The 23,035-nt window shown below is 41.2% G+C and overlaps 1 protein-coding gene and 1 long non-coding RNA gene across 2 annotated transcripts in view; one reads left to right on the top strand and one right to left on the bottom strand.

Moving 5' to 3' along the window:
* LOC110202300 (uncharacterized) overlaps positions 1–8,820 on the bottom strand; it is a 46,830-nt gene extending 38,010 nt beyond the window's left edge. The window contains exon 1 of the long non-coding RNA XR_013485807.1: positions 8,733–8,820. This is a non-coding gene — a long non-coding RNA (uncharacterized LOC110202300). The remainder of the gene's footprint in view (positions 1–8,732) is intronic.
* Positions 1–23,035, top strand: part of ADAMTS9 (ADAM metallopeptidase with thrombospondin type 1 motif 9) — a 191,988-nt gene that overhangs the window by 144,033 nt on the left and 24,920 nt on the right. The window contains 3 exon segments of the mRNA XM_020978321.2: positions 1,001–1,168; positions 8,750–8,920; positions 19,116–19,286. Coding sequence (XP_020833980.1) covers positions 1,001–1,168; positions 8,750–8,920; positions 19,116–19,286 — 510 coding nt within the window.

Here is a 23,035-nt window from a genome sequence, read left to right as displayed (position 1 = left end):
GATAGAGCATTGGGTTTGGAAGCCAGAAGGCCTTGCTTCCAATCACATGCAACCCTGAGCAAGCTGGTTAATCCCTTGGAGTCTCTGTTTCCACATCTACAAAATGGGCGAAGTAGCATACGTAGCATCTACTTTGCAGAGTCTTGAGCGTCCCAAATAAGATAAAACCTGGAAAGCACTTCACTATAGAAGCACTCTAGAAAGGGCAGCTCAGCTTTCTTCAGATGGCCTAGAAGGCAAAGGACCCAATAAGATGGTGGGGAAATGGGACTTGGTGGCTTCTAGGAGATGCCCTCATTCTTTGTTTCATTGGTTTTTGTGAAACCCCATACTTCCACACAGCTGCCTATTCTAGATCTGACCACATCACTCTCCTGCTCAAGTAATGCCAATCAAGCTTATAAGTGCTTCAGGATAAAAGTACAAATTCCTCTATAATCTATTTAAAGCACTTCACAATTGGGCTCCCTCCTGTATTTCCAGAATTTTTCACTATATATAAATTGCATAAATATCTACATATGTATGCATGCGCTTATACACCTAATAGACACACGTATGTGTATGTGGCTATATGCACCTTGTCTGTGACTCCCTTTCATGCATTCTGGATTCCAGCCAGAATGGTCTTCTTGCTCTACCTCCTGTACAACATTCCATCTCCTCTCTTCCTTGTGCCCAAGGGCCCCCCCTTTGCTTGGAATGTCCCTTTTCTTCACCTCTGTCTCTTAGAAGCTGGGCTCCAATGCCAATTCCCATCCCAAGCTGCAAAGCCTCTCTTGAACTAGAAATGACCTGTATTTCCTATATACCTTCTACTTGTTTTTATGTGTACATGTTGTTTTCCCTTATGGAACATAAACTCCTCAAGGGCAGGGACCGTCTCCTTTTGTCTTTGTACCTTCAGCCTGTAGCAATGCCTGGCACATTCGGTATTTACTAAATGCTTGTCGAATGACTGATTGATGAAAAAACCCACTGCCGTTGCTTTATATTCCAGTGCTCTGTCTCTTGTGGTCGGGGGCATAAACAACGAAATGTATACTGCATGGCAAAAGATGGAAAGCATTTAGAGAATGATTACTGTAAGCATCTGGCTAAGCCTAATGGGCAAAGAAAGTGCAGAGGAGGAAGATGTCCAAAGTGGAAGGCTGGAGCCTGGAGCCAGGTGAGCGATGACTTCTCCCCTCCCGTGTCTGTAGTCTTCTTTAGCTGAATCGCTGGTACCAAAGAAGGGAGGTGTTGTTTCTTCTGCATGTGGTCTGTGTTGTTCTTTCAAAGAAGGGTGGAAGAGGGAGGAAGACACCTTCAGAAAGTCCCCAGTGGTTGGGACTCAACCCAATTTAGAGCAGGTAGCGATCTATCTGGTCAGAAGCCGGGGTGAAGGTTCTTTGAACTCCCTCAAGACAGGATTTGCTAAGTAAATGATCAGTATAATCTAGATGAAAGTGGGACTTTACCCTACTTAAGAGAGCAGACCCTTTTTCAAGAGTCTTAGATGTTTCCATGTATATGGGAGTAATTGGTAAGCCAGTTTCAGTCTTCTTTATCTATTCATTAAAGCAGACCCCCTGAAAGAACTACTAGCGTTTACTTGACAACATTTCTGGCTTGATTATCAATACTTGCATACTTGAAAGTAATGAAGCTCTTTGAAAAGAATATAAGCTTAAACAAGTCTTTTCCTCAATTGATAAGACTTAACAGGATTTTTCTGTACATCAATAGATAAAAAATCAAGTTGGTTGACCTGCAAAGAGCCCCAGGTCATAGCCTCCGATAAATATTTTTGAGAGGTTCCACATTGTTAAACAGGACCTAAAGCATATTTGGACATGACCACGTTAACATGGAAATGATTTTGGCATTCCCGGTTTCGAAATGAAAAAAAGAAATGAAACTCGAGAGGTTTGGGCCCCTGGCATTTTTAGGAAATGAGCAAACCTCTTAGATTTTGTAAAATTCTAGCTGTATCAGATTTTTCCCTCCCTAACCCTAACCATACAGCTAATAGCTCATATTTTCTTTTCTACTCATCTCAGGCTTTCTAGCCATCTTCTAATCCTCTTAGATTTTCCATCTGTGAGACCAGGCCTCCCCCCATGTCTGCTCCACTCAGGAAAAATAAACACATGGGTTTGTTCAGTGTCCGTGCAAAGCCCCTTTAATCCTGCTTAAGCCTTATATCCTAATGAATGATCAATCTATTTTTCAAAAATCGAACATTCAAAGAATCAACTGATTCTCCTTCAGACAAATTTGGTTCTTACTCAGGTTTCATGGACCAATTGGATTTCAAAGCTATAGCTTACTTTGGTCCATCATTCCTTCATTTTTTTCCCCTAATTTATTGATATACTTGGTTGGTTTCTGGTATCTGAACCTGGAGAACATTCATTTAGTCAGAGAGCCAACAGCAGCATTATTTAAGATCCCCCATTAATTAGTTTGTTCTCCTGTAAAGTTTCATGCGCTGTCACTTTTCCTTATGGTTCACAATTTCTATCCTTAGCTACATGTTCATTTATTATTATTATAGAAAAGAGATTAGAAGAATCTTTTGCTCATTATTGGTAAACACAGTTAGCTTTATTTCTAGACTCTCTGGGTGGTAAGCAAAAATCTCCCCCACATTTCTGATCGTTAGGCTTAACCACTGGGGGATGACAGTAGATAAAAGGATTACAAGGAGTGTACTCCCCTGGAAAAGAGCTTCACCTGTTAAGAAATGATGACTTATGGAAGCCATTTCTATAGCTAACAAAGTCAACGCAGTTATGTAATGGACTTTGGCCTGCTTTATAATGCATTGATTTGATTTGTTGGAATGTATGATCAAAACACTCAGGGCAAGCTGCTGTGCAGTGGGGGTCCATTTGTACCCTTTGGGAAAGGGGCTGGAATGAATTAGAGTCCTGTCATGTACGGGGAAGGTGGCCTGAACACGTGAGGAATATTGGCATGCTAATGAGTTGACCTGAAACAAGTGGAGACTCTCACACTTAGGAAACAAGAGGAGCAGTTCCCCTTAGCCTCAGCTCTTCAGAATTATTGGTTTTCAGCTGCTTGTTTGGGGGCTTTTTTTTGTCTGATATGCATCTGCTGTTCGATATGAGTTGAATCGTTAGCATGATTTCTCTCCATGGAAGAAAGTGAGAGTGGTAATAAAGTTTGTAAAAATGCAAGCTTGGAGAATAAGGCCCTGCCTAACTTTAAAATCTACCAAAAAAAAAACTATTGAGTTTGCAGTGTTTCTGAGACAGAAATGAGAAAAAATGGATTTTGAAGTCCCCTGAAAGTTGTTTTGAAATGTTACACATTTAAAAATCTTAAGCTTGAAAAGGAAATGAGCCATTTATAGGAAAATAACTTCATTGCAAGCTGAGTGGCCTCTCTTATCCCCAAAACCTCATGCTCATTCTTTAAATTTTTTTTTAAATCGAGGGTTTTGAAAAACAGTTTTCAACCACTTACTTTGTCCATCACAATGAGTATGGGTAGCATACAATTAGAGCATTTTATTCCTGTGGCACTATGGGAATTTACCATAAATTTTTATTACCTATATCATTTCTGTGCAATTGTGCTTTCACAAGAATTAGAAAAATAATAGTGATCATTAGCATTTGGAGAATGTTTGGAAGAAAAAATATCATTGGGGTGGGGGAGGGGAACAGGTTTCCCACCTCTGAGATTTCGTTGGTGTGGACAGTTGCCAATATGGCAACTCTACAATGATGGAGATTAGCAACTCTACTCTAACTTAGCTTCTTACAGAGCTGCCTTAGAAGCATTGAAAGGTTCAATGGCTTCCCATGGTCACGTAGCCAGTATGTATGAAGAGCAGGATTTAACCCATGTCTTTCTGACTCCTGGGCCTGCTATTTATCCAGCACCCCGGAAATTCTTAAATTTGCATGTGTCATGGGCCCCTTTGGCAGTCTGGGGATGCCTATTGACCACTTCTCAAAACAATGTGTTTAAATACATAAAATAAAATACATGGGATTACAAAAGGAAGTCAATCATAGTGAAATACAATGATCAAAATATTTTAAGTTTACAGAACCCCCTAAACTACACTATCTTGTCTTCCTTGAGGATTCAAAACAGAATATAGATCATTAGGTTTAGGAGGACTACTGATAATTTATAAAATGTTGACCCAGAAGCCATCAATTTAGAGTATGATTGTACAGACCTCTTGACATAAGCAACATTGACACATTAATTGTGATTTTAAATTCGTTTAAGGGCCTCTCCTTTTCAGAGATGGGGGCTCTGTTATATATTTATCTTCCCCCCTGCTGAAGCCAAGCAGATCCCACTTCTGTGTTTGATCTTTGGCAAGGAAATAAACACAGTGTCTACTGTTCTCCTTTTAATTTTCTTCTATCTGGAAAGGGAACATTCACCTTCCAGTGTGCAGCAAGCAGTGCTCTTGGCCACCTTTTTGGTGGGACAGGGTTTAGGAGTCCAGTTTTCAAGCACAGAGCCCAATTCTCATCCACTGAAGCCGTGAGACAATTTGTCTAGTACTCGATAGTGAAGTCTTCACCTTGTTATTCCCTCATTCTCATTTATAGAAATACAGACTATGGTCCATGTGTCATGGTTGCATCAATACGCGCAGAATGAAGTACTGGAGGAAGGCAGTCCTTCATCAGATAATAGGGACAAATCTTCCTTCCATCCCACCCCTCCCCACTCACATAGATTCACCGTTGATTGATGTAAAGATTGCCTGGTTTCCTTAGACTTTGCTGAAGTGAATTATTTCTTGTCTCTATTTAACTCTTTTGGTGTAGGACCAGACAAGTAAGGTAGCAAGCAAGCAGCTTGGTACCATGGAAAGAGAACTAGCTCTGGAACTCTGGAGGCAGAAGTCCTGGTTCAATCCTCCCTCCAATGCTTGCTCCCCGTATGACCTTAGAATATGAATTCAGCTACCCGGGTCTCAGTTTTCTCAGATATAAAATGAGAAAGTTGGACTCGATGACCTCAAAAGCCCCTTCCAAGTCCAAGTCTGTGATCTTCTGACTAGATTGCAGTCCCTTCTCATGGTCTGTGATCTTTTGAAAGTCACTTCTAAATACATTCTCTTTTAAAATTTATTTATTTTTACAAACACTTATTATCTGTTCCTCACGCTGCTTCATTCTAATTAAATAAGGAAATCTTGGTAACAAATTTGCATAACCAAGCAAAAACAAATTCCCCTATTGTCCACATCTAAAAATCTCTATCTTTCTACATTTTCGGTCCATCTTAAGCCCTCCTACCTCTCTGGCAGAAGGTGGGTTGCATGTTTCTTTTTTGGTCTTCTGGACTGATGGTTGATCATTTCCTGAATTAGATCTCTAAGGGCTTCCAACAACATTCAACATCATTCCATTCTAAAAATGTCAATACCCTAATTTATAGGCTCAGGTCATCTCATCCAACCTCATGTTACAAATGAGGAAATTGAGGCTCAGATTGTTTAAGAATTTCCATGATTCAATTTATTTAAGATTTTATGCAAAAAAAAGTTTTCAGGTGGTTTTCTACATATGGTTAATGGGCATGGAGCCAAGAAAGGATTGCAGAATGATTTAGATTTAGATTTAGAGATAGAAGTGACCTTACAGGCCGTCAAGTCCTCAGACCCCCATTCAGATCAGAGTTCCCTCTCTGCTTTAAATCAAACGTGTTACTTCCCTCTAAAGCCAGTGATTTAGGGCTACCACTGTTGCTAGGTAGAGAATCTGGAGAAATGCCCTCAGTTCTCACAGCTCAGTAGTTATGAACTAAAAACAAAATACTTTGCAAACTGCATCAGTAATCTGTAATATTAAGAGGATGGCCCTAAAGTACGGCAGTCAACCTTTCCAGTTTCAGTGCTTTCCTCTGTAAACTAACTGAGAGTTAACAAAAGACACCCCCATCTAGGCAGCAGAATCATGTTAGATCTGTTTGGTTGGTCTTGTTATATTTTTTAGTGCCCTTTCTTCAGGAAGGTTTCAGAACTAACTGCTGAGAACTCAGTGGGAACCCAAAATGGACCACCAGTGCCATGGAAATGGTTGTAACAACAAATAATGTGACACAGGTCTCCAAACCTCATACACTCTGACTCTGAAAACGTAGCAGAGGCCAGCTGCAATATTCAGCAATTCAGAGCCTGGACCTTTGTGGGCATTTGTAATCGTGTGAAATTGTTTCCTACCCATTACTTCCCCAAATGGCTTTGGCATTTTTAAAATATGGCTAATTTTTCCCTTTAAAGGTTCACATTCATTCCCTGGACTTTTTGAGCTACAGCTAATGTATGGCCATGAAATTGATGAATAGAAATCGACGTCTTCCTTGACTTAATTTGCCAAAGCCCAAAATTCCTGTTGTTTCATTTCTCTTGTTGTTTTTTTTCCTGCCACTTGATGCATTTTCAACGCATGAATTTAGGCAAGAATACATTATTCAGCTTATTATCTTCGCTTTATGACCCCAAGTGGACGTTTTCTTAAGGTAGAAGACACTTTTGATCATATCTTAGCATTGGTAATGTACAAGCTACGGACTCTAGTATAGTCGCACCAGAAAATTGGCCTTTGGTAGAGGGATAATCACAAAAAGCACAGACATGCAGAGATGTGGCATGGTGTAGTAAAGACGTGGAGATGCCTCTGATGCATATTAGCCCTGTGACCACGAGGGAGTCATGGACCTTCCCAGTGCCTCCAAGTGTCTCTTTAACACTATACTTTCGAAGGGAATTGCCACCGAATGGCAGTGAGAGGAGTTTTCACCAAAGGAGTTCCTTTAAATAGTTGAAGTCACAGGTGTGGACTCCCCTCTTTAAAAAAAACAACAGGCATTTATATATTGTTTAAACATTTGGAAAACATTTAAAACATATTAATTCCTTTGAACTTCACAGGAATTCTGTTGTAGGTAGTAAAAAGAGGTAGCTTGCTAGAGTGTTAGCCCCTCACCCTCCCAAGTCCTCCCAAAACTCATCATGTTTTGTTTTTTTCTTTTAGGCTATTAAAACATTTTTAAGAGTTTGGGCTCAGCCTAACAGTAAGTCCTAGGCTAACATTCCTGCCACATATCTGCTGTTTAACAGAAATCTACATAAGGCTTTGGTTGCTATGGTTTATTAATCAGACAATTTATCCTAGAACATGACTGCCTTTTGCATTGAAGACACAATATTCCAATTGAATGTCAGCCAAATGGTTTGTTTTTCATTTTGCCCTCTGCCTTCAATGGGATTTCTGTCATTGGCAAAGTAGTTACCCTATAGCATGGCCTTAAACACCCACTTCCCAGCAGGCCCTCTGTTTTTGGTAGCACAGACTTCATATCCCTTCATCTCCACCATCCCTGGGGAGTAAAATTGGCCTCAAAAGCCTGATTCTTTATGTGCCCCAGATGTATTAACTCCCATTTCCATGGTTCAGCCTCAGGTAATACTATCCATGCTTATTCATAATCTTTGCCCGTTATCCAATTAGCTTTCCTATAAACTTTTAAAGGCTGACAGCCATATCAGTGTTCACGTGGGAAATATTTGAATAAATTTGGATGCATGGCCAGCCTTCTAAAGAAGGGCACTTTTATTGCTAAGTGTCTGTAATGGAAAAAATGATTATTTGGAAGAATTCATTTAGTTATGCTTTATGATGTTTTCTGATAGTGAATTCTCATTAGTCTTACCCAATGATGAATTTTCCTACATGCTAATTGAAAGAGGATTTTTGCATTGTGTCAGCAGCTTAATTCCATTATTCACGAAGTTCCATTCAGTTGTATGTGGCCTTAATACACGTTAAACATGTTTGTTAGTGGCAGCCCCATTAAAGAAGGTGGAGATAGCCCTATAGTTTGGCAAAAATTTTTAATGGCCAAGAATGCCCATCCTAATCATATGATGTTTTTCCTTTCTTATTGTCTAAATCTTAATAAAAGCAATCATTCTCATCCTGCTCATAAGCGAGGTTATGGAACCTCACCATAAAGAAACCATAAAAAATTAATTTAGAGAAGAGTTAATTGCAGATTTAATATGTTGTATTGTGGGGTTGGGCCAATAAATTATTTCCATATGATTTACATTATTTCTTCAAGGGCTGAAAACACTTAAGAAAATGTTTCTTTTTTCCTCTCTCCCCCCACCCCGGCCTCTTATTATGTGCATCCATATTTGCAAATAGACACCAATACAAGAATGAAATTGGGTGGGAGAATATTTTGCAAGGCACTAGATGAGAGGAGATATCTTCTACTTACATGACTCTAAAGTGTTCAATGATTTCTTTTAGATTTCCACAGGTTTTTTTTTTTCAAAATCGTGCTATGAAACTCCAGCCTTACCCTATATTGTAATTCTCAAGTGCACCAAACCATCAGACAGAAATCATTTTTGTTTTTCACTTAATGTAACATCCCCATTTTTATACTTTGCCAATATTGTCCTTGATTTTTTCATTCAGATTTACTTCTTAGAGTTTCCAATGACAAAGTGGTTGGGATTGCTTGCTTCAGTATTGACTCCTTGGGCTTGAACATAAACACATAAACCCCAAAATTTGCATTTTCTAGAACTGAGACACTGTCTTTGATTACTTTCTTTGGAAATAATCAGAAATATCCCAGATAGATGAAGTTTTTTCATTAGGAATGTAAGCCTCTTTTCCATCCTGTCTCCTTCCCCCCCCAAAAAAAAAATATGAGAAGCTCCCACTTACTCTGTCTGTCTCCTCAGTGCTCCGTGTCTTGTGGCCGAGGAGTCCAGCAGAGGAATGTGGACTGTCGGACTGGAGCCCACAAAACAAGGGAGACCGAATGCAACCTGTATACCAGACCTGCATCAGAGCAGACCTGCCACTCCCCAGCATGTCCACTGTATACTTGGAGGACAGAGGAATGGCAAAGCGTAAGTAGAGGGCTGGGGCAGGCAGCTGTCAAGCGTCCTTCCCTCTCTGCTCCCCACTCCCCACCCCCAATGTTCACCGGCCGGCATCACATTACTTCTGCTGTGAAGTCCAGCCACCGAGAAGGATGACGGCTCTGGCTCCAGCAGAGTCCTCTGTCAGACAGCCAGGATTTACAGTGCCCAGGGTGAGAGTCCTCTTCATTTTTATACAATATAGTGATGGTGTTCTGAACATTCAAGTTTGCCTAACTGTGAGTAAAGAGTCTAACTCATTCAGAAGGAGGGGAGGATGAGAGAATAGATTAGAAGGAGGTGGAGAAAAGCCTCTCAACCCATGCTGTCCCATTATTGTTATAAAGCAGTCCACAGAGGACTTCAGTGAGGTCCCACACAATACTTTTCTTCCTGGGTGCCTGTTGTATGGACAGCAGTTGTCCCTAAAACTCCAGTTAATTTCCAAGGGTCTGAGAACTTAAAAAAAAACCCCAAAAGTATGTGGTCTGAAGTAACTGCTCATCAGAGTCACAATGAATAGACTGTTGTTTTGTGGGTTTTTCCACTCAAAGTTAATATTTGGTTTAGGAAAAGTATGGTGCAATGGTGAAGAGCATGGACTTTGGAATCAGCAGAGTTTGGTGGAAATTCTCACATCTGACACTGACTGCCTGTGTTGGCAATGGGCAGTTTAGTCACCCTCCAGCCTGACCCATAAAATGGAGGCGTTGGATTAGGTGACCTCTGAGATCTCTTCCAGATCTAGAGTTCTGGTCCTACGACCTGGGGCTTGGATCCCAGCTCTGTCACTTACAGCCTATGTGACCTTAGTCAAATCATACCTAGAATATCTCTGAAACAATCATATGGCATTACATCCATGTACCAACAATTTGTCCTGCCCTTCCCTCAAATGACAGACCCCTACTTTGGAGGAATCTTTATTCTGGGAGAGCTTTTAAAATAAGATGTCATAGGGTTTTTGGAGTCTTACCCAGGGATAGAGGGAGAAAGTATGTCTTGTGGACTCTTCCATCCCTGAGATCTCATAACAATCTTATTGTTTTTCTGATGGCTTCCTGAATTCTATTCTTCCTTCAGTCCTACACATACACCCCTCTTTTACACCATTTCTGCTGATTTTCTCCCCTCTTTCTCACTCCTAGAGAACCAATTACTTTCTACCTTTTAAAGGTAAAACTTGCCAATTCTTTAGGCACTAATTATGCAAGGTATGGCTATCTAGGGTGCTTGCTTATCTTCTCCCTTCAAACCATTTCTTTCCCTGTTAGCACTTGGGATAAGGGGAGGGATTTTGGTATCTCTACTAAGAGTTATGAGGGATAGATGAAATTAAATTTGGTTTATTGGTCCAAGAGGGAGTGTGGTGGAATTCTCATTGGTTTTCAGTCCATTTTGCTGTTCCATGCTCCATGGTACTCTAGAGCTAGCTACATTTAACAAATCAAGGAGCGGTAACTTAGCAAGGTCAACTCTCCATTTCTTCTTAAGGACAGTACCAACATGACTGACCCAATGTGGAGAGGAAGAATACCTCCCTCTGTCTTACTTTTAACCAAAATATCACCTTGTCTTTCCCTTTGATAGTCTAACTTTAGGTTTTTCTCCCTTCTCTCTCCCCACAGTTTTCTTCCTTCCTTCTCTCTCCTTCCTTCCTTCTTCCTTTCTTTCATTCTCTCTTTCTCTTTCTCTCCCTCTCCCCCATCCCCCCTCCGAAAACCTGCACCAGATTTAAATCCAGCTAAGTGTTCCAAGCCCTGAAAAGCAAGCAGGCATTGAGAATGGCTCTAAGCTGAGTACTAACACCTTGGCCAAATATTTTCAATTCTTGAAACAACCACAAGAATGAAAATTTCAGTCCTCAGTCCACGTTGAAAGTTCCTCTTGAATGCCAAAGAATGCAAATCTTGTCTTGAACACATTAGGCAAAATGATCTTCCCCCCTGACCCCGCTGCTGCAAACTGAATAAGCCCATGTATTAATTTCATCTGCAGGCAATATTTGTTTGTTTGTTTTTTGTTTATTCTCCTTTGAAATGATTCCATTTGCTGAGGCTGAGAACAGAATGCTCAATGGATCCAGTACCATGGAGGTCTCCTCCTTGCTCCCTCCCTCACAATATTTTTCAGAGAAGCCAGACAGAGTTATCTCTAGCACTGAAAATATTAATGAAGCACTTTTTTGGATAAGTGCATCAAGCAGAGTGACTCTAGTGTTGAATTCTCTGACTAGTTTCCTGTGCCATGTATATGCAGGCAGAAGTAGGGGATCTGAGGAAGGTCAGGCTGTGAGCATCACAATGTAGTGGACAATGAAAGGAACCTGGTGGGAGGGGCACCAGGCAGTAGCCTATTCATAGCCCTTCTCATCCAGTGAACATTTTTTAAGTGCCTAGTATGTTCTGGGTACTATGCATGCATGGTACTGGGGATGCAAAAACAAAATTAAAACCTGTCCCTGCTCTTCAAAGGGGAGAGTTGGCAGTATAGATACTAGGAGAGAAAGGTGCCCATTGGTAAGCAATCCATAGTGAAGTTTCACATTCAAATCCACAGAGGAGGCATGCTCTTATCCACTCATCGTAATGATGAGGATAATACTGATATTCATAATAGCTGGCATGTAAGTAGCATTGCAAAGCACTTTGCTTATCTGAGTTAGTTTTTTTTTTACTTATTTGAGCCTCACAGTAAACCTTTGAAGTAAGTGTTAGTGTCTCCTTTGTACAGGTAAGAAAATTTACTCATAGAATTTCAAGAGCTAAAAAGTCCCCCAGTGATCACCTAATCCAACCCACATGCAAAAATAAAAAAGTAACCCAGTGCAATGTATTCAACAACTGGTCATCTGATCTTTGGATGAAGACCACCAATGAGAGGTGACCCTCATTCTCATGAGACAACCCATTCCATTCATGGATCTTTCTCAACTTATATCAAGCCTGAAATGGAGAGGGAACTCACTACCTCCATAGACAACCCATTCTGTCTTAGGATAGTGAAATTCTTGCCCAAGAAGCTTACTTGTTCTTGGGGGTGGGAGGGCAATATGAAGAAGTTAAATGACTTATCTAGGGTCACACAGCTAATAAGTATTTGAGGCGGAATTGATCTATGGTCTACACTAGGGTGGTAGCAGTATCAAACAAGAGAAAGCATATAGGAGAGATATAAAGGTATAATAGATAAAACTTGAAACAAATTGAATACAGAAGGTGAGAGCAAAAGAGAGTAGAGAATGACATCAAGTTCTGACCTTGGGGTGATTGGAAACATGATGATGTCCTCAAGAATAATAGGAAAATTAGTACTAGCTGTGTGACCCTGGGCAACTCACTTAATCCAAATTGCCTTTAAAAAGAAAAAGAATAATAGGAAAATTAGGAAGAGGGGAGGACTTAGGAGAAGTGGAGAATTAGGTTCATTTGGTCATGTTGAGTTTAAGATGTCCATGGGACAGAATGCCTTTGGAATAAAGTTTCCTCTTTACTCTGGTATTAATAACAGATCACACTTATATAGCAATAAGATTTACAATGTACTTTATACACATTAGCTCATTAAATCCCCTTAACATTATGAGGTTGGTACCATTATTCTCACTCCTAGTTTGCAGATGAGGAAGCAGAGAGGTCAAAAGCCCTGCCTGTAGTCACACCTTGTACACCCGAGGCTAGCTCTGTATGCACATTTCTGCTGACTCCAAGGCCAAACTCTTTCAACTCTGCTAACTCTCCTTCAGTGATAGGTGGGCATTCAGGAATCACGTTTTTTCCACATGGTTCTTAGGTCTGGGCACTGAACAGTGGCAATTCTTAAAGTCCACGCACGATGGACTAGAATCTGGTGGTGGTTGGAAAAATACTTCTTTATAAGTCACTGTTTAACAACTACCATATAGCTGTTGCCTGCTTTCTGAGTGCCTTGTCCTATCTTTGCTTCCAAGTCATTTTTAAAAAATAAATATGTGTTTGGAAGGAGGCTCTGTAGAAAGAAAGAAAAAAAAAACAATCTTTTTGTTGCCTAAAAAATGAAGAAAGCCCAGATTTGTCCTTGTGAGCATTTCTTGGGTCTTCCACATCCCTTCTTGCTGACAGACGACACAGGGGTGAATGTCAAGAAACATGTCAGCCCACACACAGCTTCACCTAAACTGGGTGATCCTACCCAGCTTGAGACTTATGATTTTCCTGGGTGCCTCATAGTACTACATCTGGGGATGGAACATTTTCTCCCTCTCCTGAAAAATCCCTGCCCCCCACGTAATCACACTCTTTTCTGGATCAGCTGATTATCAGACTCTAAGGCATCTGAAAAGGGGCTCTTGGATGATGCTGGAGATCCCCAGAGAGACTAATTTGTGCATTTCAACTACTACTAGAAAAGGCGGAGGAAGAGATCTATCTAACCACGTCGAAAAGGGAAATACCGTGAGGGAAGCATTGGGCTTTCAGACTTCCAAGAAGACATTTGAGGGAAAGGCTATACAATATATAGATCTGGTGAATATTTGTTTATGTGTTTAAACATTTAGTTGGCCCTCAGAAAGATTTCTATGAGTAATAAAAGGTAAGCTGAGAATAAAAAAATGCTCAATTCCAATCCCTTCTGTTTATTGAGAGACTTTTGGCAAGTAGGTTGCCCCCTCTGGGCCTCAGTTTACTCATCTGTAAAATGAAGAGTTTGGGCTAGAAGCGGCTGAGTTGGTTTCCAGCCCTAGCTCAGTAATAATCCTCAGTCTGCCTTTCTGTGCCTCAGGTTGACTGTTTGCAAAGATGGCGACTAGACCACCCTTCTGGACACATGAAGCTATTCTGAGGCATAAATTCAAAAGTACTTTCAGTTATTTGAAAGGGAGGTACTTTACTCATTCATTAAGCTCTCAAGCTGATTTTTTAAAGAAAGTTTCTGTCACACATCTCCTCAAGAAACTCTGGTAGGATAAAATACAAAGTCCTCTGCTTGGCATGGAAAACCCTCCACCATCTGGCTCCAGTCAGTGGTCTATTTGCTGTTTCCCATATATGTGTTCCATTTCCTATCTCACACCTTTGCGCAGGCTCTATATCCCCAAGGCCTGAAGGAAATAAGGAGGTAAATATGCATTTATTAAAGATCTACAATGTGCCAGGCTCTATGCTAAACATTTTACAAATATTACTTTATAAATATTTCTCAAAACAATCCTGGGAGGTATTTTTACATTTTACAGTTGGGGAAACTGACATTAAACAAGTTAAATGACTTGTCCAGGGTCACATAGCTAGTAAGTGTCTGAGACTGGATTTGAACTCAGGCCTCCCTGACTCCAGGACCAGCATTCTATCCATTGCATCACCTACCTGCCTACTATCTCCTACACTATCTCCTCACTGTTACTTTATAGACTCCCTAGGCATAGAAAACAACAGGAAAAGAAACAGGCAGGGGAAGTCAGGCCATCCACGTTCATGGGGGCTGAGAGTGATGCAATTTGTTGGCCATCATATAGGTTAAATGGAAAAAAGAACATGAGATATGCTTGTAAAAATGTTGGGGAGCCAGGTTGCTATGGGCCTGGAATATTAGTCAAGGGTGTTTGACCTTTACTCAGTAGGAAAATGGGAGCCATTGAAAATTATTGAGTTGAGGAGATATACAGTATGAATATTTCTAGATCAATTCACGTGAAAGATCATTCTGACAGCAAAACACAAGATGGACTGGAGGAGGACAGGGTGTAGGGAGGAAAACCTTTTGGAGAGCAACCGACCAGGAGAGTCCTGGTGGGAGTGAGAATTCATCCATTTAACAAATACTTTTTGAATGCCTACTATGTGAAAGGCACTGTGTTAGGGATATGAACTTGAAAACAACAATGCCTGTCCTCAGGAACCTTACATTCCATCACTGAACTCTAGAAATATGGGATGTATCTTTTATTTTATTACAGAAATTTTCTTCCCCTTCTGCTACGGTCATAGGTCTCTGTCAATGCAGGTTCCCAAAGCCAGAAGAGTTAGGAAGGCTCGTGCCTCTTGGTTACATGCATGTTCTTTGAGTGTGTAGTGAAAAGGAAGAAAAAACTCAAGTGATTCATTAACCAGAAGAAAAGGGATTTGAAGATCTGCCTAGGGGGCTGGCGATGAGCATTACAGTAAAAATCAAATAACCAAATGTGAATATTTATGATTTTAGTTTTTATTATCATTAATTTTTATAAATTAATGAGAGGTGATGTGAAGATGGTATAACTATATCAGAAAAACAGGGATTTTGAGGGAGTTTGTTTATTTGTTTTTCTCCCAGTACTAAGGAAGGATGGCTTTGTTTCATCTACACCTTTTTACCCACAATCCCTTAGAAGTAGACTGCCCTTCTGGGGTAGAATGACGTTAACTGGTTTGTGGGGGCAACTAAACCCACAGCCTCATTCTTCAACCTAATGAGCTAACCAGCCATCGTCAGAAAAGGAAGAAGTCCCAGTGGAGAGTTTCAAGCAATCAATCAGTCAACACATATTAAGTGCCTTCTGTACGCCAGACAGTGTGCCGGGCCCTTAGTAGGTGTTTCATTTTGTGAACCAGTAAGTTACTGTTTTATGCTTAAGAACTCTGAATCCCAAATTACTCCTAAACTGACAAAAAGAAAAATGCAACTGTGACATTGAAGTTATAAGAAGGAAATCCCATGAATAGGAATTGCTTTGGGGACCTTGGGGACGTGCTAGAGTCTCGGAATGCTCATTGTCACCACAAGGTGCCTGAAAGGCTCTCTCCTACCCCTATCCCCCCAAAAATCAATTTTCATTATGGGATTTCCAGAAATAATTTTGCATTTTACATTTCTTTATTCCTTTGATTTTTTTCCATTTGCTCACTGATTTACGACTAAGGAGCAAAAAGCATTTGTTTTGAATGTTTGAAAAATCATTTTCAGTCCTTGGTCCCAACTGCAAAAGAATTCAGCACAACCTCCTCAGAATATGACCCAATTTCCTCTTAGGGGGCTGTGATTTTCTGCCCACATAGTCTGGAAAATAAAGGCAGGGAAAAGCAATCAACCTCACACAGCAGATTATGTGACATTGCCTTGGTTGGCTTTTCCAAGTTTGGGGCCCTTCCTACTGATTACGGTATTTTCAAGTTCTTGATGACTGGGAAGCAGTCTTCCAGGCATGAAATTTTCAGCCCATTACAGCAAATGATTCCTTTCACATCAGCATCCATGGGCTAATCCAGTTAGTTGGAAACGGTAACACTTTGGAAGCCTTTTACAGCTGATAAGTCCTTTTCCCCATTTTTCAGATTAATAACTGGTAGGGCCTTCTAGCTCCACTCTGAGGTAAGTACATTAGAAGGAAAATGTTGCCTGTTAGCATTAGCTGTCCCAGGGAGCTCAGCTGCTCAATTATTTCCTCTTTCTGAATTATGGAGTATCCTTGAATCAAGGCAGCCTAGAATTATTAACTATTCATTTGGTCATATTTTCCAAAGATTCATAATGACATTTCAGAATACCTTTTGGAAATTAAAATGATGCTAGGGGTCCTTTCAGGCCAGCTACCAGAATGCCCTAGTCTGAGGGTTCTTCTAGTCTATTCTTCTATTCATTAAGATAATAAATCTCTTTTGGAGTCATGGACCCCTTCGGCTATCTGGTAAAATCCATGGATCCTCTTCTCAGAATAATAGCTTTAAGACATAAAATAAAATAGAAGATTACAAAGAACACTAAAAATTAGTGAAAATATATAGTGTTTTTTCCCATATAATTTTATGGACCCCCTCTTTTCCCCCACCTCCCCACCCATAAGACTATGGATCCCAATGTAAGAACCATTTTTCTAAATCAATAAGTTCCATGACTGAGGAAACGGGACTGAATAGTAGTAGGAAAGAAATCAGCATAACCATAAACTGATATACATTAAGGCAGGTTCTATTTTGGTTTTTTGGTTATATAGTTCTGGCTCTTGGTTGTGAGTCAGGCTTCTATTAATAAGAGAAGGGAAGGAAACAAACATTTATTAAGCACTTACTATGTGTCAGACATTGTGCTAAGTGCCTCACAAATATTATCTTATTTGGTCCTTAAAACAACCCTGTGAGGTGGGTGCTATCATGATCACCGTTTACAGTTAAGCAAACTGAGGTAGACAGAGGTTAAATGACTTGCCCACAGCATCTAATGAGAGTCTGAGGTCACATTTGAACTCAGGTCTTCCCGACTTTGGGCCCAGCATTCTATCCACTTTGCCACCTAGATGTCTATCATCATCTCCAGTTTTACCAATGAGACAGAGGTTGACTTTCCCAGGGTCACACAAGCTAGTAAGTGTCTGAAGCAGGATTTGAACTCAGGATTATTGGCTCCAGACCCAGTGTGCCATCCACGTGCCAGCTGGCTGCCAGACATTAATATGGTACTTTATAGTTTCCAAAGTACTTTATGAGTCTCATTTGAATCTTATGAGGTTGTTTATTATCATTCCATTTTACAGATGAGAAAGTTGGTAAAATTATAGAGGGTTGAAAGGCTCCTCAGAGGTTTGCCAGTACAACCCCTTCATTTTACAGATGAGTAAGCTTACGTAACTTACCTAACAAATGTCTAAGGTGGAATTTAAACCCAGGTAGTCCTGCCTCCCTAGTCCCCCACTCTATAATCCACTTGACCATAGCTGCCTCTTAAAATCATTAGAGCCCTTATTTTCCCCCCATCATTCCCTTCATTACTTCATCTTTAGAAGAGCAATGTTTTTATCAAGGGCTTAACCATACTTCAGGAATAGAGCAGAGGGGAAAGGCAAGCCCATGGCATTAATGAATCATTGCTGCTTCGTCTCAAAATGCTTACTTATTTGCTCAGATGAAGGCATCACAGCCCAAAAGAAAGAATACAGGTGGAAGAACACTCAGAAGGCCTGAGTCTAAGCCCAGCCAGTGTAATGTGGGAGGCGTTCTTTTTTTCAAAAAAAATTTTTGATCAATAAGCATTTTTTCTTCCATTTTCTCCCCCATTGGGAGAAAGGAAAACAAAACTCTTGTAACAAACATACATAGGCAAAGATTTCTGCATTGGCCACTTCCAGAAATGTGTGTTTGATTCTGGATTAGAGGGAGTCTGCCGTATCTAGGCAGGAGGATGGACGGCATGCTCTGTCTCTTGGAATCCTATTCGGTCACGTCACAGGTCAAAGTTCACAAGTGTTTCAAGGTCATTTGCCTTTACAATACACAATGTATTTTTCAAAGGATTTAGCAGAGAAAAAGACCTTCATGTTTCATTCCAGTTTCCTTATTTTATAGCTGTGCATAAAAGCATCATAGACTTAGTTCTAAAAGTAGAAAAAGGTAGAAAAGGAACAAGCATTTATTAAATGCCTACTGTGTGCTTGGCTATATGCTAAGCATATTATCTCATTTGATCCTGTGAGGTAAGTGCTATTATTATCCTCATGTCATAGATGAGGAAACTGAGGTGGATAGAGAGAGATCAGACTTAATAGGAAGTATCTAAGGCTGCATCTGAACTCAGATCTTCCTGATTCCAGACCCAGTGCTCTATCTACTGTACCACCTAGGCATCATTTAGTCCAGGGATTCTCAATTTTTGGAGTGACCCCTTTGGCAGTCTGCTGAAACCTATGGGCCCTCTCTCAGAATGATGCATAAAGTAAAATACGTACAATTACAAAGGAATCTAATCATAGTGACATGGAATTATTAAAATATTGAAGAAGTCTTGATCTGGTCATGCCCCTCATTTCACAGATGAGGAAACTGAGGCCCAGAGAGGTTCATTGAAAAAGTTGAAATGCCGAGGTCACTCAGATCCTAAAGTCCAAACTAGGGTTTAAATCCAGGTCCTCTTTCTCCAGACCCTACGTTCTTACACTGTGCAGTAAGCACAGGAGTCCGATTTCTGGTGCTCCTGGTATAACTTTACATTCTTGGGCTCCACAGCCCATGGCTTGTGAATCACTATTATATAGTAAAGTTTGCACTTAAGTGACACATGGTAGCGTTCCTCAGTGGCCCAAAAGGCCAGACTCCTTCCAGAGGTGACTGACTTACACCCAGAAAGTATCTTGGTCACATGGTGAAGGCTTCCTTTTGGCCAACTCCTTGGCCTTTCTGGACACTCTGCAGGTGACATGTAGATCGTTGTCCGGTGACCCCTTCTTGTGTTTTTACAGTGTTCAAAGACATGCGGAGCAGGCTCCAGGTATCGAAAGGTGGTGTGCGTGAATGGAAACGAGGTTGAGGAACACAGCCTGCACTGTGACCCGAGCCAGCGGCCAGCGGACCGAGAGAGCTGCAGTCTGCAGCCCTGTGAATACATCTGGATCACCGGCGAATGGTCAGAGGTACTTTGCTTGGCATAGTGAGCAGCAGCACGCATGGGGCCTGGGAGCAAGCAGGCCCAGGCCTTAGTTGTTTGGGGGAAGTGGCATCTCTGCCATTTGCAGGGAGACCTTCGGGAAACCCATTCTCCCCTTTTCCTCCTTCCTCAGGAAAGGCTTGGTGACATAATTAGTTAGAAATGATGATCATGCCTAGAGACACAGCATGAGATATGGATTGTGAATGTGTCCTTGGAGGGTTCAGATCCTACCTGGGAAACATTGTGACCATGGGACCCTAGACAAGTCATTTAATTTCTCATTGCCCTGGGCAATTTTCTAAGACCGTATAAGTCAACAAGCATTCCTTAAGTGCTTACCATGTGCTAAGGACTAAGCATACAAAGAAAGGAGGGAAATGTCCCTGCTTCAAGGAGCTTGTTCTAATGGGGGAGACAGCAGGCAGTTATGTCCACAAAAGACATGTACAAGGTAGATGGATGGTGCCAGTGAGGTGGCACCATGGATAGAGTGTGAGGCCTGGAGCTAGAAAGACCAGAGTTCAAATCCAGCCTCAGACACTTACTAGCTGTGTGACCCTGAGCAAGCCACTTCACCCTGTTTTCCTCAGTTTCCTTATATGTAAAATGAAATAGAGAGGGAAATGGCAAACCACTCCAATATCTTTGCCAAAAAAAAAACCTCAAAGAAGCAGTCACAAAGAGTCGGACACAACTGAACAACAAAAACAACAAAATGAAAGGTAGTCTTGGAAGGACCTCTTGCAATGAGGTTTAAGCCAGGGGGCAGAGATGCAGATGGAAGGTATTCAAAGCCTGGGAGATAGTCAATGAAAAGGCAGAGACAGGAAATGACATGCCATTTGAGAGGATAAAAAGCAGGCCAGTGTAGCTGGATTGTGGAGTATGTGGAGGAGAAGAAAGGATAAACAGGCTAGAAGGGTAGGAAGGGCCAGGTTTTAAAAGCCAGAGTATTTAATATTTACTCCTGGAGGTAATAGGGAGCCATGGGAGTTTATTGAGCAGGGGAGTGACACAGTCGGCCATTCCTGTGCCTTAGGAAGAGTACTTTGAGAGCAGAGTGGAGGGTAGACTGAAGAAAGGAGAGGCCAGGAGACCACCAGAAGGCTTTTGCAACAGTCTAGGTGTGAGGTCCTATACCAGAGCCTCAGTTGTGTCAGAGAAGAGAAGAGGAACGTATATGAGGGATGTTACAAAGGTTGTGCATCTGTAGGGCTAGTTCATACACTGGGCACTCCTTGTGCCAATTAAACCACAGGTCCAGGCACAAAAGAAAATCAATCCTGGTCACCAACAAGGTGGCCTCATAAGTAGGCAGCACCAGAGGGGCCAAGGCAATCCAGAGTAATTTGAGAAAAATTGCAAAGGCTTCTTGGGTCTAAATAGTCTCCAAAGGTATAAGTTATATAGAGCTTGCCAATTTTCATTGTGGAAGGAAGTTTCTACATTCAGATTCCATGGGGGTGGCACAAATGCTTTATTGTCCCAACTACATGTAGAGGGTATGACCAAGTAATGGGGTGGGAATGGTAAAACAAGGACCTCCCGCTGTATTATGGGATCCTATCAGTTGGGATGCTCCTTGAGGGCAGGAACTGTCCTTTGCCTGTTGTGGCCTGAGAGCTTAACACAGAGCCTGGCACTTAATAAATGTTTTTGGTTAATTGATTGATAAGGGTCTGAGGCAGGATGCAAAACTCTATCCACTAAGAGGTTAGATAATGATGAGATCATAGGTCCAGAGTTTGAAGGCACTTCAGAGATCATCTAGTTCAGTGTACTCATTTTACAGAGGAGGAAACTGAGGCCTGGAAAAGTCAAACAACTTGCCCAAGGTTATGTGAGTAACAAGTATCAAAGCTGGAATTTGAACCCAGGACCTCTCACTTTTTCCTTTACCTCATGTTATTTCTCCGTTCGAATTAAATCCTCTTCCTGGTGGTCTTTGCACTCCACAGTTCTTTCTCTCTAGAGACTTCTAGCCTAACAAAGCCCCTAGTTCTCTGAGATCTGTCCTCACTTAAACATGAAGATCTGTGAGCAAGATTGACAGGAATGTACTTCTCCCATCCTCACTGGGAGGTGGCCTGCCTTTCCCTAAGGCATATCTCATTACTCACCTAATGGCACTTCCAGATACCACCTATGCAGGTCTCTGAAATCCCATTCAAAAATGAGTTCCCAATGGTTTTCTGAAGCCCAAGAGACTCGGTGACAGTAGTTCAGTTACAACTCTAGGCTTCTGAGGTTCCTGACCCCTTTTCAGAGACTTGCAAAGAAAGCCTGACTATGTTGGGGTCACACTTCCAGAACCACGCTTCCCATCGCTACTTAGTTTTCTCCATGTAAATTTTAGGTAGTCAGAAACCAAACTGATTCTAATGTTCTGAAATTTTGAAAATCAGCCCCATACCCCACTAAGGGTGTTGCCAAATTTAAGCAACTGGACATGCCTTTAGCACTTGCCATCACATAGGAGAATATCTAGGTATATCCAAGGCCTCTGGTCCTTTCCATTACTCTAAATAAAGAAACATGATCATGTATAAAAGAGACAATAATGTATGCTAGTAATAATACCAATTTCTGAACAAAGGGAGCACTTTGGGTCCAAAGCAAGGGTTCTTTACCTCCATGGCATCACTATAGGGTCCATGAATAGGTAATTTAGAGGAGTCTGTGCCCTGACACGGGGAGGAAATTATATCTTTATTTTGAGTACCCTCTAGCTGATATCAAGAATTTCCTTCTTTATTAATTCCTAATTTAAAAAAACAACAACATTCTGAGAAGAGGTCCCTAGGCTTCACCAGATTTCCACAGGGGTCCAGGACACACAAGTAATTTCATATATGTTATCTCATCTTTTCATCAGAATAGCTGGAATGAAAGGAAGGAACCAAAATTATCCTCATCTAACAAATAGAGTAACTGAGGCATGCAACAGTTAGGTGACTCCAGGACCATTTCTTTGCCAGGTCTCCTGCCTTCCACCGCATTCTCCATAGCTGATGTGTCCTTGCATCTTCTTCCACCCCTAGACTGATTTTCATGTGCCTATTTGATCACTTTTGCTTATTTTCCCTCATGTTGGTGTGAGGTGATGGAGAAGGTTATAAAAATGACCAGGAAACTCTTTAATCATAAAAAGAGGAGATCTGTAACCACTGCTGTCATAGGGAGTGGATTCTACCTTGTCTGATAAGGCTATATGAAGTCTTCAGGAAATATCCAGCTTTCTCCTTTTCTTCTCCTTTTCATCAAGTCTGGGGACTCATCAGCAAAGAAACTTTGTGTAATTGTGGAGCTAGCTGTCTGTCCCTAGGGGTTGTTCCTCATCCTTTCCTCTGCAGGCTCACTGAGGAGCCTCATCAGTCAGCAGTGGTCCATTAGTCAGGACTGTGATAGTGTCTCTCTAAACCTAGGTCAAAGGAAAGAATTAAGGCAATTAGGGGGAGAATTAAGAAAATTAAGACAAGAGAATTAAGGCAAAATTGTCTCTGATCCTGAAATCCTCTGGATGGCTGCTTAAAACCTCCAACTTGCCTTTTCATCAGTAAACAAAACTTAGTTTGATCTGTGGGAGCACAAGTAGCAATTAGGAACATCCTTGTTTCTGAATGGCTACCAATGCTTTCATCAACCAGCTAGGCCTCAATACCTGGCATGCTGCCTCAGTGGTGTGGTGGAAAGAACACTAGATTTGCTTTCTGAAAAATGGGGATAATAAAG

The sequence above is a fragment of the Phascolarctos cinereus genome, unplaced genomic scaffold, assembly GCF_003287225.1.
Source record: "Phascolarctos cinereus isolate Bilbo 61053 unplaced genomic scaffold, phaCin_HiC Scaffold_4;HRSCAF=312, whole genome shotgun sequence".
Lineage (NCBI taxonomy): Eukaryota > Metazoa > Chordata > Mammalia > Diprotodontia > Phascolarctidae > Phascolarctos > Phascolarctos cinereus.
Note: the sequence above shows the minus strand (reverse complement) of the source record. Positions and strands in the feature narration are given on the sequence as shown.